Below are 16,821 nucleotides of genomic sequence, written 5' to 3'. Positions count from 1 at the left end.
CTGGGGAGAGGACACTGACTGGTTAATTCAATACCAAATGGCCAGCCCTAAAAACATCCATATAAGTAACAGCATATAACCAAGCAGGATGTATTATAAATTTAGTGTACACAACACACACACACACACACACACACACAAATGGAAGAAAAAAAATTTGAAAGAAAGCAGGGGAGATATAAAAAAGAGATTAGAGGGAAGAAAGGGGAAGAAGGAATGATGTAATTATAATTTCAAAAAAGTCTATAACAAACTACAAGTATAATGACTAAACAGACAAAGCATGCTGACACTGATGCTGTGTTGTTGAGGGCTGGATCTTGTCCTTCTTTCTTAAGGAGGGTTAAATGTTATTTTGACAGGAGATTAAATTTTCCCCTTTTTCCAGGAAGTTAAATTTCTGGGAAATCAGGTCGAACCTTTGAAGGCTTTACAAACAGGTTTGTTTAAAACTTTTAAGGGAAGTTTATACACACACATAAGCAAGGACTCACATTATTTTTAAACCTGTGTTCAGTGTGATGAATCCTTCCCCTGTGACTGTCACCCGCTGCTCTACTTCCCCTGTGACTGTCACCCGCTGCTCTACTCCCCCTGTGACTGTCACCCGCTCCCGTACTTCCCCTGTGACTGTCACCCGCTCCTGTACTTCCCCTGTGACTGTCACCCGCTGCTCTACTCCCCCTGTGACTGTCACCCGCTCCCGTACTTCCCCTGTGACTGTCACCCGCTCCTGTACTTCCCCTGTGACTGTCACCCGCTGCTCTACTTCCCCTGTGACTGTCACCCGCTCCCGTACTTCCCCTGTGACTGTCACCCGCTGCTCTACTTCCCCTGTGACTGTCACCCGCTCCCGTACTTCCCCTGTGACTGTCACCCACTCCTGTACTTCCCCTGTGACTGTCACCCACTCCTGTACTTCCCCTGTGACTGTCACCCGCTCCTGTACTTCCCCTGTGACTGTCACCCGCTGCTCTACTTCCCCTGTGACTGTCACCCGCTGCCTGCTCCTCAGAAGCTTGCCCTTCTCACTTTGTTGGGAAGAGAAAAAAACATTTTGAAGAGCTGAGTTAGATGGGACTAAGTCTCGGCCTCCCAAGGGCACAAATGATCATCCCCAGAGAGTGTCACAATGACCTGCTCTTGCTGCTCAGAGCCTGAGACTGCCAGCCTACTCCAGCTCTCATCTTGCAGAGCTCATTGGGCATGGTACCATTCACAAGGGCAGATTGGTGTGTAACAGGTCTGTTATATAGTCTCCAACTCCTTTGCTCAGAAAGTGCCCCCTGCATGACAGTCTCACCCAAAACTTTCAATTATTTTCCCCTTAGATGGTGCTTATCAGATTTTCCTTTTATTAAAAAAAAAAACCCTTAAAAAAATCATTGGTCTCCCCCGCATCCCCACCTTTAACCATATGGTCTTATGTAGTTCACGCTAGCTTCAAACTTGCTATGTAGTTGAAGATATCTTGAACTTCTGGCCCTCCTGGGACTACAGACATATTTCACCATTTCTAGTTTGTATGGTGCTGGGGACTGAACACAGGGCTCTGATCACAGTCGGCAAACACCCTACCAACCGGGCTACATCCTCAGGACTGGGATTAAGAGCCTGGAGTAGGTTATGTCAAGGAAGATGTGGACTGGGAAAATGCTTAAGAGGTAGACTCTTTTAGGAGCTTTGGCAAAAAATACTATCAGGTCAACTGTGGACACATTAATACACTGAGAATAGTCTGTGCCAAATGCAGTAACATTGAACAGGACAGGATTTTCTACTTGTGAGACTCTGAAGCTCAGGTAACATTATAGAATCCAATCTATGATTTCCTTTGCATGCACAAGTACCTTTGTGGCTACCCCCTCCCCAACTCTGCAATCCTGAATGAGATGAGGGCCCAAAGCTGGAAACTGCCACTGTGGCCAGCATACAGAAGAGTGCCCCACTTGCCAGTGCTAAGCATATCAGGACCTGGAGGATATGAGTGGTCCCCCTACTGACCTGCAACTCATTATTTTAATGTGTATATCATTTGTGGAACATTGGCAACATGTAAGCATGTTGTCGGGTATCAGATGACTGTTTCCCATCTGCCATAATAATCCTAAGCACCTTCCTGGCAAATCTTTTTCAAGGTAGGAGACAGGCCAGAGAGAGAAAATAATTTACTCAAGTTACTTTCCTTCTTTAACAGCCACTTCATAAAAAGGCACTTTGCAATTTACCATCTTCAGGGAACCTACATAGTGAGGACATTTTTTTTGATAGCATCATTGAACAGTTAGTTACCTGTGACAACACTGAACCTGTTATCCTGTGACATATTAGGCCCTGTACCATACTGTCTCTCCACCTCACAGCACAAGCACTCAGGAGCCAGAAATCACACACATTACCCACCACATCATTTGGGAGGCTCTGGAGGTCATCAAAAGGGGTTTCCAGGGTGTTGGTGTCCACGTTCAAGATCACGACATCATCTAGGGCCATGTTTCTGACCTTCTGCAAGTAAAGAAAATACAGAGTCACTGGAACTGTCACCAGGACACAGGTTACTTCCTCCCGGTGTTTCCCCCCCCCCCCCAAGACAGGGTTTCTCTGTGTAGTTTTAGTGCCTTTCTTGGATCTTGCTCTGTAGACCAGGCTGGCCTCGAACTCACAGAGATCCGCCTGCCTCTGCCTCCCAAGTGCTGGGATTAAAGGTGTGCGCCACCACTGCCCAGGCCCCTCGGCATTCTTTAGAAAGAACAGTACCCCTGGATAAAGGCTTACTCTGCTACAGCCCCAGAAATACATGGCTCACTTTTGTTGCTCATTTAACTGCAAAAGTTCTCCAACTTGTATGATCACCCTCCAAATCTCAAGAGTGAAAGCCATTCACAGAGGTTAGGTAACATGTCCTGGGTCTAATAGCTAAGAAATTTGTTGTCATTTTCTTTATCTGTATCTATATATCTACATCTATCTATCTATCTATCTATCTATCTATCTATCTATCTATCTATCTGATATCGAAGATATTGCCTGACACTCTGACTCTAGCTTCTAGGACAGATCATGGTGCCTAAATAAACATTTCAAGGATCTTTCTAGCAGGAGGATGATCTGTTGGTCAGAGTCTCTCAGAGTTAATAAAAACATGCCAGGAAACAGATTCCTAGAATCTTTCCATGTAATGGTCAGTCTCTAACTTCTACTACTGACATTTTGAGGGGTAGGGGACAGTCCCTAAACCTATGTCTCATTTTATAAGCATCTACTAAGTACTTTCCATTGGTGGAGTACCAAGGAGGTCCAACAAGACTCCTGACTAATGCATTTCCTCTCTTCTGAAACCCACCACCCATTAACTACAGCTTTATCTGCAGGCTGGGTGCAACTGAGAAGGCGCTGCTAATAACACAGCTGCTCAGCACGTGTAAGAACTGCATCTTAACAAGCACAAGCCCTATTTTCAGAGGAGCACACTGAGACTCAGAGTGGACTTCAGGACTTAGCAGCCTTGCTGCACCCCATAGGCTAAATCCTTGGGTGTACCACAACAAGGTTACATGAAGGTCAACCACAATCATCTCTCCACTAAGGCCACATACGTTTCAGAGCCCACAATAGTCCGCCCCACTGGTATTTTATTTTCCACCAGGAGCTAGAAGGTGTGATGTTACCACCCATTTCAGAGACAAGAAATAAAGGCTTCATGAAGTGATGGAGTTGCTCAAGGTGGCACATCTAACTGTATGGCTTCATCTGTGAAACTAGAATAGATGTACCTTTCACTTCCTATCAGTTCCTCTAGTCCAGTGGTTCTCAACCTTTCCAACATTGTAACCCTTTAATACTTACTGTCCCTCATGTTGTGGTGACCCCCAACCATAAAATTATTTTCATTGCTACTTCAAAACTGTAATTTTGCTACTCTTATGAAGCATAATGTAAATACTGTTAGAGATTGAAGTCTGTCAAAGGAGTCATGGCCCACAGGTTGAGAATCAGTGCTCTAGGATGTTATGAAGATCAGAGGTCATATGTGCCCAGGGCTAGGCACTCAGTAGTTCTTAATACATGGTGGTTATTACTATTACTTTTTAAATTTTTTAATCTTCTGGTTTTTTGAGGCAGGGTTTCACTGTGTAGTCCTGGTTGTCCTGGAACTGACTCTGTAGACCAGGCTGGCCTCAAATCATTACTTTTTATTATGTGCTGTCAGAAAAGCTGCAGTGGCAATGGCCTATTGGTGGTAACAGTTTGGCTCTCACTTCAAAGTCTGATGATTGTCATCAGAGGCAGAATTAGAGTGGGGATGAGGGATACCAGGCTGCGGGTATTGAGCTGAAGACCACTGCAGCCCAGCATTTCTTGCCTTGCCTCATCCAACCTTCCCAATAGAAGGGACAGGAGGCAATGGCCACTGGAGAGTAGTCCTGGGGCTGAAAGGTCCTTTGAGCAGGTGTTGAGTGTAGATCAGAACTGGGCCTTGTTTCTGTGTTCCCAGAGTTGTCCCAGCAGCACAGACCAGCCCTTGTGGGCTCTCAGAGGCTGGCTGGAGCAGGCCTGTGATTTCCTTCCACTCCTGGCTGGAGGACTTGCCGGTTAAGCTGTGTGGAGTGTTTACTTTTTCAACAATGGCAGCAGACTGAAGAAGAGGAAAAACCCTGGCCTCCTTTCCTGACTTAGCAGGCCAGGGTCCCCTTAGTAACCAAACTGTCCCCATCACTGGGCTCCAGGCAGGAGCTGGTTGGGCAGTTTCCTCTCATGGGACAATGCTGCCCTGCTGGCGGCAAGGCCTCTTCTAAAGGGGCTGGCGTAGGCTCAAGGGGCTTCCTGAAGCTCAGAGTTCCCAAGGAAAGAATCACAGGCGGCTTGGCTGGAGGGTGCTCTCTGCCCAAAGGTTCAGGGCTATGGGGTGGGAGTGCTGGTGGAGAAGAACAGCTCCTGAGTGCTAATTCATTTCTCTTCAGCATCATATTGAGGAGAGCCTAGTATCTTCAAGGCAAGGATGGAGGCTCAGAGACTAAGCAAATTTCCCAGTGCCATACTGCTAGGGAGGGCAGCAAACCTGGCTGTGGAAGAGTCTGACCCCAACACCTATCTGAAGAGATTCCCAGACCCATGTGCTCAGGATTCACACTGAGCACACATGCAGGCAGGCAGGCACAGCTGACTCTCTCAGGGCCGCTTCCTCTTATGCAAAACCACACTTGCCTTTTGTAACATAAACATTACCTATGCCTACTATGCAGAAACGGAAAGACCCAAAGCTCAGAGAAGAAGCTTATTTTGGGGAGCCATCATTCTAAATTATTTCTTTTTGTGTTCCCTCCTCCCTAGCACCATTCTAAATCCTTCACAGGGCCCCTGCCTCCCTTGATTTTTCTCACTGATTACAGCATAAGCAATGCTCCACTTCATTAAAAGCTAAGTGACAGTTGCTAATTGTTCCAGAGTGTTCTGTTACATGGAGGCAAACTCAACCAAGGCCAGTTGGCTGAGTTACTTCAAGCATTTAAGACATTAATATATATGACATGGTCATGAAGTCTGAAGGCTGGAAGCTCTGTGCTTCAGGACAGATTCCTAGAAGTGGTTTTAGTTTCTACTCCTTAAGAAGTGTCCCTGGTGAATTCATCTTGGAGAGATATCTTTTCTTCCAATTATTTTAAAGCCATTTTATCCACAGCTTGTGTTTCCTACTCTAAGTGAAGAAAAATCAGCAAAGACACGAGCAGATGTCAAAATAGTCCTCCAAAAATCCTACCCAATTAGAACTCTTACGAGTACTGCAGCACACCGAGACAGCTCTCCGGTAGCTTGTCCCACCAACACATTCCCTCTCTTTTTAGTTACAGCATATGCCAAGGCTCCTGCCAGCTGCAAACCCCTCCCCCACCAGACTCCATAGGCTTCTCCTCAGAACGGGAAGAAGGGGGGGAAAAAGCACCAAACAACACTGACATATACACCAGCTTTCCAAATGGCATTTCTTACACAGAAACACAAAAACGGCAGCACCCCATCAATAGTGCTCATTAAAATATTAAAATGTTTTTCCTGCTTGCTTTGTCAGTCTTGGTTTGACCTGTCTTTGGGTCAGGAAAGGGACAACTTAAAGCACATGAGATGCTCAGAAGCAACTGAAAGGACATTACTTTCCTAAGAGTCACCTCTAGCTCTTCCATACCACGTGGGTAGCCTTAAGCACTGTACTGGGCATCACAAACCCTCCAGGTTCCCAGGTGAGAAAAAAGAAGAGGACAATACCAGCCCTATCTTCACTGTGCTGGCTATTTTTAAGTCAACTAGACACAAGCTAGAGCCACTGGAGAAGAATGAGTGACTTTCAATTAAGAAAATGTCTCCATACAATCGGGCTGCACACAAGTCTGTATTTTCTTATTTAGTGATTGATGGGGGAGGGTCCAGGCCAGCCCACTGTGGGTGGTGGGTACACCTCTGGACAGGTAGTCCTGGGTTCTGTAAGAAAGCAGACTGAGCAGTCTTGGGGAACAGGCTAGTAAGCAGCACCCCTCCATGATCTCTCCATTAGCTGCTACCTCCAGGTTCCTTCCCAGTTTGTGTTCCTGTCCTGAATTCCTTTGATGGTGAACTGCATGCAAGTGTAAGCCAAATAAACCCTTCCCTCCTCAACTTGCTTTTTGGTCATGGTATATTTAGCTGCAGCAATAGAAACCCTAAGACACCCACTGTAGTATTTAGAGATGTTAATGTGTGGTAAAGAGTTTCTGCATGATTTACATACAGAACTCGGTGGGCTCTAGGCTCAGGCACTCTGAGAGCCTGTTACATAGTGTGCTTTCTGGGACCTGGGCTTCCCACAGTCAGAACAACACATTGATCTAGGTTTACTCATGCAGTACTAGCTTACTTATTGATCCTTTGCCCTGTCTCTGGCTTTCCTACTTTAGTTCCTACCCCAACACTTGGCCCACAGCTGATTCTTAAATGAGTGAATGAATAAATGAACGAAGATGTGGGGTGGGGAGAGAGAATGAACAGAACCCAGAGGTGAGCAGCACAGATCCTACATCTAGTCTGAATTCTACCTAACCACACCAGCCACACCAATCTGGGCAAGTCAATCTTTCTGTGCCTGTTTCCATTCTTCTGGGTTCAGACAACAGACACTATACTAAGGTTGCTGTGAGTATTAGATGGGCTAACATTTTAAAAGTATTTAAGTAGAGCCTGGCTCACAGGAAATGCAAGGTAAGTGTTAAGTAAAAATTACTGCTCTTTTAGGGGTGATAGGAATGTGCCAAATCATTATGGTAGTGGCTTCAAAACTCAAAATTCATTGAACCATACACTTTAAATGGATGGTTTGTTGTGCATGAACTATACCTCAGTGTAGTTGATAAGCCCATCAGAATGATATCCAGAACACAGAATAAACTCAAAGTAGACCTGGAAAGGCAGGGGTGGGTGCATGACCGTGAATGAGTGTTAAGGACAAGGGGGCTCTTCCCAGGGTCACCCTGAAGACCTTTGGCTCCCTGTGCCCTTCATGTCAACATGAGAACTTTTAAAAATGTTTGCATCTTGTACCCTCTTAGGGTATGCCTAAATACCTAATGACCTGGAAGGGAACTGGGCAGTTATTGAAAAGGCAGGACTCACAGCAAGGCCATAAAATGAAGAGGAAATGATGGCTCTACACAGAATGGAGGGATGTAAATACCAGGAACAGATAGTGCTGGCCAACTTGGGGAGGCAACTGATTTCAAGTTGATGAGCAGGGCCCAGTTCTGTTCACCTCAGTCTCCTCTGACAGACTGCAATGGAGAACAGTATTTCTACACCAGGATGGAGGTGTTGGGTGGGTTGGGGAGCTGGTCACTGTGGTGAATCTTTTCTGTTGTCCTTGTACTAGGACCACCTCTGGGGCAGAGCCATACCTCAATGGTCTGCATGTCCAGTAGAGAGTTAGACACAGGTACATAATCCTTAGCTGGGGAAAGAGCAGACCAGCTGCAACTGGCTCCATTCTACCGAGAGTCCAGCCTTGCAGCAGATGTCAGTGCTAACCTACATGGACCATGCAAGCCCACTAAGAAAACTGGAATCTGCTCTAGGAAGTGTGGTGGGAATAACGATGATGCTGGCTGTGATAACAATCATGTAAAACTGCAATGATTAATTAACACAGGATGAATTCACAGTGGGCAGGGACAGCAGGCACTGACTCAGGAATAAAGATGGCAGGCCCTAGAATCAGACCACTTCATCCAAGCTTTGCCTTGGGACTGTGACTTCCAGCAAGTTCTCCTGAGCTGCAGTTTTCTCATCTATAAAGTGGGGGTGAAGCTGCGTGTCTGTGTTGTGTAGCTAGTGCAGCACGTTTGTGAGGAGTTCAGCACAGGGTCTGACTGCACTAAGGGCCAGCACAGGAGCTACTTCAGATAGTTTCTCTCCTTGTGATTTGACAGGCATGCCAATACAGGGTGAGAGTTCTGAGGAGATACAGTTAAACTTAATTTTCTAAGACTAGTAAGACTCTACTGTCATGATTTTGTGCTATTAAAACCAAGACTCCCATCAATCAGCCCCTTGTTTTCCTGATGCTGGCTCATGCTCTGAGGCCATATTACATGAATCTGAACTCTAATTCAGCCTCCATGCTGTGGGCAAGTCATTTAGCCCTGTATCTGTGGAACTAGCTGCTCAATGACAAAGTGATAACCCCGTCCAGGACAGTGGTTACCAGCAGGCAAGAGGAGACTCTGGCATAGAAAGGGCTTCTGGGGTTGTAATGCCATCTCTCCATCTGGGTGGTGGGAACACAGTGTATCCCCATCACCATGTACTTAGGATAGGTATACTTCCCCCTTTAAATCTTATACATTAGCAAAAAGTGGTGACATGGTCCTATCAGTTTGCTTTGGGAATCAAATAAGTAAATACGAATTATGATACGCAGGATAGTACCTGGCATATAATTAGCACTAGGTATTAAACTGTTCTTGCTATAAAATGAAACAATAATTTTATTAATAAAGATTTCATAGATTGTACACATTACCATCAGAAAACATGTAGGCAAAGACAGACACCTATAGGGTACAACTGCTTCTTTAGGCTGTCCTGCCTCCCTTTAGAGAGGTGTAAAGCAGAAGTTGACTGGGGTCCCACTGAGACACTTTCATGTTCTCAAGATAGCCTGGCATGAGACAACACCAGGATGGAAGAGGAGCAGCAGGAATAAGAGAGGCTGATCTGGATCTTAAGGGCCCAAGACAAGCTTTTTAAAACTAGTCGAATTCCATGTTTTTCATCTAATATAGGTAGGTCCATAGCCACTTGCTACATGTGACTGCAAGAGCATTTGGGTTTTGTTTGTTTGTTTGTTTTTTCGAGACAGGGTTTCTCTGTGTAGCTTTGGAGCCTGTCCTGGAACTCACTTTGTAGACCAGGCTGGACTTGAACTCAGAGATTCGCCTGGCTGCTGGTATTAAAGGCGTGCACCACCAACCGCCCAGCAAGAGCATTTAAAAAAAGAACAAACCAATATGTATTTTGTGCCTGTGTAGTCAGTCATGAGCAAAAGCCATTTTTCACCATCTACTCTGCACAGGCCCTCTGTGGCAGCACCAAACACGGAAATGATAACGGGCTGTGGTGAGGTGTGCAATATCCTCATAACCATGGGCACTATGCTTTGGGTTAAATAAAGCCTAGGCACATTCAGTTCACCTATCTGGGAAAGGGGTAACTGACCAGCCTCCTGACTCAGCTAAGACATCCTGTCAAGTAAGATTTCTCAATAGTAGGTAGCATTTCTTTCTTTTTTAAAATTTTGATGGTAGAGGATATAGTTAAAATTAAACCCAAGTGACATCAATATTTGATAACAAAACAAAGTTTGCTATCCAAATTTTATACTAAGTGACTACTTCTGGACTTCATGTAGTCAGTTTTCCTGCTAACTGTGTGCCTAGGGTTAAATGTGCAGGGCTGGCCAGTGCCAGAAGCTGTTATGCACTCTGCATCCATCACCTCTGCCTGAAGCTCACAGCAGCACAATGACAGTCACTAGTTGTGTCCTTGTGTGGCCCCTTTGTGTATATCCGCTTAATCTCAGACACCTCTTATAAGACAAAGAGGGACACTGAGGGTCACAGAGTGGAGATACATGGCTCAGAAGCATGGGGTCAGCTTTGAACCCAGTTGAACTGCAATCCCCTTGCAATCCCCACTACTTACTTTGACACAATGTTTCTTCTGACAAATACAATAAACCTCCAGACAGTTTTCTCTAGAATATTATACCCATTTGATGGATGAGGAAACCAAGGTTAAAGAGATGAAGTAATGTGCCTGTGTTGTTAGAACTGGTGTGTGTCAGAGAAAGAACATGCACGTGGGTTGCAGTATTCTTTGTACGACCCAGCACATATAAAATGTAGCCAAATGCATGCGCATACATATGAGCACATAACAAAGAACAGCTTGGAGAGCCGGTGGCCTCCTAACAGGAAAGCAAAGAAATGAAAGAGGCAAGTACGGATGGGAAGAGGAGAGGCAAATGGGATCCTAAGCTCTTTATTCTTCCTGAAATCTTGGGTATAAACAGGGGAAAAGTGACACTTTCCTTCCCTTCCTCTGCCCCAGAGGTCACCAAGCTGCCAAGTAGTTGATGAACGTGGTGGCTTTGCTTCCGAGTCAGGAGTCACTGATGGGCTCCTTCCTGCCCCACGAAATTAAAATCTAAGCCCGATGCTCAGAGAGACTTAAGAGCCCACTGGAATTTCCCAGCATGCTTTAAATAGAAACAGAAGCTTGGCAGGGGAAGGAAGAGGGGCAAAAACTAGCAGGTCAAGCCAAATCCACCCCATAAGGTAGTAAGCACTGACGCTCATTAACACGGCTAGAGATCCAGGCCAGCGCAGGGCCTCATCTCCAGTGGTGCCTCTTCTTCACACTGGTTAGCCGTTCACAAGAGCCTTTGGGCTATAAGGACACAAGGGCAATTAGACCATGATCTCTGAACTCTGGCCTCCTTGTGATGGGTCCTAGGGTAACCTTGACATGGAAGAGATATTGCCTCAGTGGAACATCCACATGTACCTGAAGCTTGTCTGCCTGGGTGGTCAGAAAGTCCCAAGATTGGTGTCCTGGCTTTTCATATGCTAGCCAGGTAGCTCTAGGCAAGGCACACAGCACTGGTTCCCTTCTGTGGGCTGGGAATCATAGTCCTTAACTCTAGGAGTGTGGGTAAGATGGTGGGAGGGGGTGTCACTGCCAAGTGCAGGTTTCCTTTAGAGTCAGCCAGCAGGCAGAACCAGCTCAATGTTGGTAGGCCTTCCTTTCTAAGCTGACTTCTGCCATTTCTTCTGATGCCACAATCTACAACTCCATCCTAATACAGCCTCTATCCAGCTGGAGTGGAGGGTGAGCCCTTCACACCTCTGATTCCACCACTGCTGGAGACTTGGTGTTTCCATGTGTAAAAAAATCAAGGAATTGACATTCTTTACTCTCTTTTTCTGTTGCTGGGGTTGGCGGAAGAGAGTACTTGATGAGACAGCCTGGCTCTTTGCGGCTTCCATACCTCCCGCTTTTCTAGGAACTCTTCCTGACTCCTGCTCCCATGACAAGGAGTAGTCTCCAAATCCAGAGATAAGTACAAGGAACAATAGGCTCAGGGATGCTTCCCATGGCTTCATATGTTCAATTACTAGCTCCTTAAAATCATGGTATTAATCCACCTTTTCCACACAGCCCTGTCACCTACAAAGTGCCTTAGAGATTTATAATGTGCTCTAATTTAAAATCTCCCAGTGTCCTTGTGGAATAGACATCCGGGTCTCACTTTTAAGAGTGACAGCTTGGGACTGTACCACACAGAGCCTGGGGTTCTTTATTATTAAACGACACAGCTGGTGCTGAGCACCTACTAGGTCACACATTTCTCTGCAGCTACCACAGACAGGTTGCTACATAGTTAAAGTAAGACCAGTATAACATTTTTGCTTTTGCATGTTAAAACATTTCATGCAGCGTAGTAACTTGGCTCAAATTCTTGTCTTTCACTGTGTGACTTTGGACAAGCTACATAACTTCTCTGTGCCTAAACTTAGTCACTTGGAAAATAGAGTTATCAATACCAGAACACAGATTTGTTAGGAAAATTATTAACAGTGAGTTTGTAATGTATGTGTTGCTTCAAAACAGTACCCATCAATTTGAAACAATGAGGCTTGAATTCAGAAGCTTCATCAGGAGTGTAAGAAGATATGGACTCCCTAATCCCAAAATGGTTCAGGGCCTCTCTACCATAAAACAAGACCTTATTCCTCCTACACAACTGCCACTGGCCATCATTCATTCATCACTAAGTACAGCAAACCCCAACTCCCATCTCCACCTGCCTTTTATTTGAAATGTCAATTTTTAAAGAGTGGAGAGGTTGGAGACCCAATTTAACAAGCACGCTGAAACATTGTTTATTGCCTCCATAAACATGGCTTAGTGAGAATTACGGACTTAATCAGAGGGAACTGATCTCCCATGAAAAGGAGCACTTGAAATTTCAGAACGGCACCTTCATCTCGAAAATCTCTTAACTTTGCAAACAGACTATAGGTGGTCTTAAATAATGGGCAGGTAAGGGATGGCCAGTGCTGCGACTTGTCTTGTGCAGGAGCCTCTGAGCCCTAAAGGTCCACAGCACTTTGAAGATGTAGGAAAAATAGCTGGAAATCACATTTAGGAGACATGACTCCAAAAATACAACAAGGCTCTGCTGGGTGGGAAAAAGGACCTTGCTAGATGTCAAGGGCTGCCCAGAGAGGATCCAGCACCACGACAAGGCTGTGTAGTAAGTAGGTGGGCCAGCCTAGCCTACCTCACCTCCTGTGTGCTTGAGGAAGCATGCGGCAAGAGAGGACTGGGGATCTGCTTTCTAGAGAAGAGGCGCTCTGTACACCTAAAAGGATGCTGCATAGCTTTTGTGGGGACTGTATTCCCTTTAAAACAACCATTTCCAAAGGATGGGATTGTGGGAACCTAACTTCCCAACATGAGGATCCATTAGTGCTGCTCTGATCATTCCAGTGAAGGTTTTCATAAGACATCCACCTTGTACAGAGCCTATCAGCCTGGCTGCCAGAGGCAGGAAAGGCAGCAGATATAAAATTTTATTATTTCAATGCCCCAGTAGCAGCCAGGAGGACTTAATGAAATTGCCAAGATTTACAATCTGAAACAGCTATTGCACAGACAGATATGGTTAAGGGAGTTGTGCCCTCTGACCTTTCAACCCTTTGATCCTCTCCCAGCAGGTGGCCCGAAGCCCCCCTCCTGGGCATCTTCCCTCTCTTCCGACACTGTTGGTCCTTGATGTACAATAAGCCTGACCCTACACAGGTAACTCACATGCTGATCGTAAGCAGTTGCTGCTAATGGAACACTCCAGACCTTGGACTGAAGTCTGGCCCTGAGGTGGGGGAAGAGGAGTGGGTAGACAGGGTCCAGTTGTGCTGAAAGATATCCCATGGTCATTGCTCAGCAACGGGTAATGATTGTCATTTCCAGAAACCGTCCTTAAAAGTGGAATTCTGTCCTCCTCCAGTTTGTATTTTTGAGTTGGGGAGGAGGGGGGCAAAAAAAACGAAAAACAAAACAAAACCCACAACAACCCACCTTTTAAAACTCAACTATAAATCTAAAAAAAGAAAGAAAGAAAGGAAGAAAGGAAGGAAGGATAAAAAATACAACCCTTAAGTCCTAAATGTATCTCTTAGAACTTCCCCCAACCATGTGCAGTAAATTTATACCAACGAAAATCAAAACAATTTTTGGAAACCTAAAATTGACTGTTTTCAGTTCCATGAAATTTCATTTAAAAAACCCCATATGCCAAAATGTCCAAATTCTCTTATTTTTAAAAAATTGGGATGACTTCCAAAAATCATAGCACTTCTCTCTCCTCTCCTCTCTCTCTCTCTCTCTCTCTCTCTCTTTCTTCTTCTTGTCTTCTAAAGCTAGAGATGGGTAGTGCAAATATGTACTTATCATGCTTCATAATTTAACCCAAATTGTCAGCACACACTGAAGAGAACCCTTCCCAGCACTGGCCACTAGACACTGGGGTTTGGCATGGCTGGAGAAGTATCCAGGAGCCCCTGCCTGGACCTCTTAGCTTCTTTTAGGTGCTGGTTTATGAAGCAAAGCATTTTAGCAGGGCATACTCTGTGGGGTATTGGTGGTTTCCAACAAGACTTAATGACACCACTGACCACACTTAAGGCCTTAAACCAATGCCCAGTTTCTACACAAACACAGAACGATGCTCCCAAGCTTTTATTGCCAAGGCCTATGGTTAATTACCATATAACCAAAGGGAGTATCCTTCTATAGCCTAAATCTTTCTGTTCAACTTTAATCTTGAGTTCAACTGAGAATCAAACAATAGGGAAAAAGAGGTTTACTGACTCCAGTTTTATTTATTTGTTTGTTTGTATTTATTTATTTATTTAGTACAGACAATTTATGGAGAAAGTAGTTAGCAAGGTAGGTGAGATGTAGTTATTCATCACAGCTGGGTCACTTTGTACAAACTATTAAAAACACTCGATAATAATATTTGCTACTGAGTGAGTGCTTGCTCATGTGCATAACACTTAATGGTCATCCTTTGGGTAGGTGCTTGCATTTAGCTGATGGGGTTCTGAAGGTACACAATGCCACTACAGTGACTTGACCCAGTTACAGAGACAAAATGTTGGAGCTGGGATTCAAATATGGCTCAACTACCGCTCCAAAATCTATAGTCCATCATGTTATTCTCAACAAAAGCAAAACACAAACCAAACAACACACAGTAATTTGTGTAGAAAATGCCAGATTTCAGCTTGCTTACACATTGCCCTGGCCCATTTAAATGCCTTCCGAATCAATTATTTTAGGTCATTAAGAGGAAGTTTAATTTGGCTGACAAACACCCCTACTGTGGTGACCTCACATATCACCAGTAAATGCCTGATGGTCACAAATTCGTACCATGAGCTGTTGAGCATGGTGTTAAACAGAACCACATGTGCCCAGATCCCAACTGGGATTTGCCTCGGCCAAGGGAACCTCTCTTCAATCATCACTGCCATCGAAACATTCCCATCAGGCTACACCCCAGTCACTCCCAAGGAGTTTATGAAAAGAAGTCCCCAGGCCCATGGGGCTGACCTCAGTTAAAAGTGACTCTAAGTGAATGACAATTTAGGAAAGTTAATCACTGTAAAACAAAGAGGATGAAAAGTGAGGCAAAGATTGTCTTGTGTAGATGAGTTCCTTAATTCTTTAAAGAATTTCTAGTCCACAGTCATGAAATACAGGTAGTTACTTCCATTTGATTTGCACCTATCATGTGATGGACACAGGAATCAATGTGGCTGTGATTGTGTACACATTTCCTCACTTGCTCCTCATTAAAAATGTCTGTGAAGTGAGGAACCTACTCATACAAGGGATGAATGTGAGCCTTAAAGAGTCACCTTAACGCAGCCAAAAGCTCTGTTAAAGTAGTGATCGGGAGGCTGAACTATGTGCACATTAGTAGATCCAAACTTCACCTACTATTTGTTTTCAAGAGGCGTCTCCAAGGAGGCCAGGATTAAGAGCATTTTGCACACAGGGGATGGACTGTGAAATGACTCATACCTTTCCTCTGTTAACCTGATTCTTATTTTAAACAAGAACCTGGTTAAAAGGAATCTTGTCCTAGGGGAAAAGAAAGTTGAACTCAGGGCCTGCAGGGCTCTTTCCACTCTGTTACAGGACTCCTGCAGCATATTTCTTATCTTCATCTGCCAAGAATTTGACTCATTTAAGCATCTCTTGGTAAGGGTTTATTAACTCACTGAGTTTCCTCTGAAGTCAGTTTTAATGTTGTTGAATAGACCTTATCTATAATAGCAGCCTAAGAGATGAAAAGAAAATTGGAAAACAAAAGCATTATCACCAGTGCCCAACAACTGCTCAGTTTCTCTAGTAGGACTGATGGTCAACCACACAAATTAGACTGAGAATGGCTGGATGGCAGGAGATGCTCACCTCTGCCAGAAGCACTTGATTATATAAAATATCACTAAGGCTTTAAATTGTTTTCTATGATCTGATCTCAACATAGGCCAAGTGGTATAGTAAAGGTAGAATGCCACTGTGAGGAAGAGAGAGCTTCCGGGGGAATCCCACCGACAGAACCAGACCTCCTTTGAGGCCCTGGGTAAGCAAAATTTGCATGCTTGTGTTCTGAATTTTTTATTTGATGATATTAATGGCATGTTAAGGAAAGTTGGTCAATACCAAACCACTGTGTAATTATTTCTTTCTTTACAAATAAACCAATCTCTAGGATTTCAATCATCTAAGCTTTGCCTCTTACATTTATACAATCCAACTATGAACACCCGATCCAATGCTTACAACAAGCTCTTCATGTGACAAGGCTTCGAGATGCCATTACATTTCTACAGATGAGACAAGGGGCTTTGGAGAGACAAGGAAGTGGGTCCCATCACTCTGGAAATAGAGCTTGTCTAAGGAGGTTGCTAGACTGTTACAGTGAGTCCTGTGATTTTCTTTCCCAGGACACCCAGAGTGAAGCTCTGAGATGGAAAAGGTCGGCCTAAGTGTGGAGCAGGGCCAGGCCTAGCACACACAGCCTTGTGGGACATGGCCCAGGGGAGCCGCTGTGGGTGGCCAGACCCATTGTTACAGAGAATCATTTTACCCACAGCCTGGCTCTTCCCTCTGCAAAGTGGCTATTTGTACTTTGCAGTAGGCTGAGCCATGTGCCCAAGGGAA

General features: G+C 44.8%; 1 protein-coding gene across 9 annotated transcripts in view; it reads right to left on the bottom strand.

Annotated features, from left to right (window-relative positions):
- The window catches only part of Dennd1a (DENN domain containing 1A), a 507,198-nt gene that overhangs the window by 164,171 nt on the left and 326,206 nt on the right, over nt 1–16,821 (bottom strand). For all 9 annotated transcript variants that reach the window (XM_028887902.2, XM_028887909.2, XM_028887900.2 and 6 more), the window contains one exon: nt 2,404–2,505. In XM_028887902.2, coding sequence (XP_028743735.1) covers nt 2,404–2,505 — 102 coding nt within the window. The remainder of the gene's footprint in view (nt 1–2,403; nt 2,506–16,821) is intronic.

The sequence above is a fragment of the Peromyscus leucopus genome, chromosome 4, assembly GCF_004664715.2.
Source record: "Peromyscus leucopus breed LL Stock chromosome 4, UCI_PerLeu_2.1, whole genome shotgun sequence".
Taxonomy (NCBI): domain Eukaryota; kingdom Metazoa; phylum Chordata; class Mammalia; order Rodentia; family Cricetidae; genus Peromyscus; species Peromyscus leucopus.
Note: the sequence above shows the minus strand (reverse complement) of the source record. Positions and strands in the feature narration are given on the sequence as shown.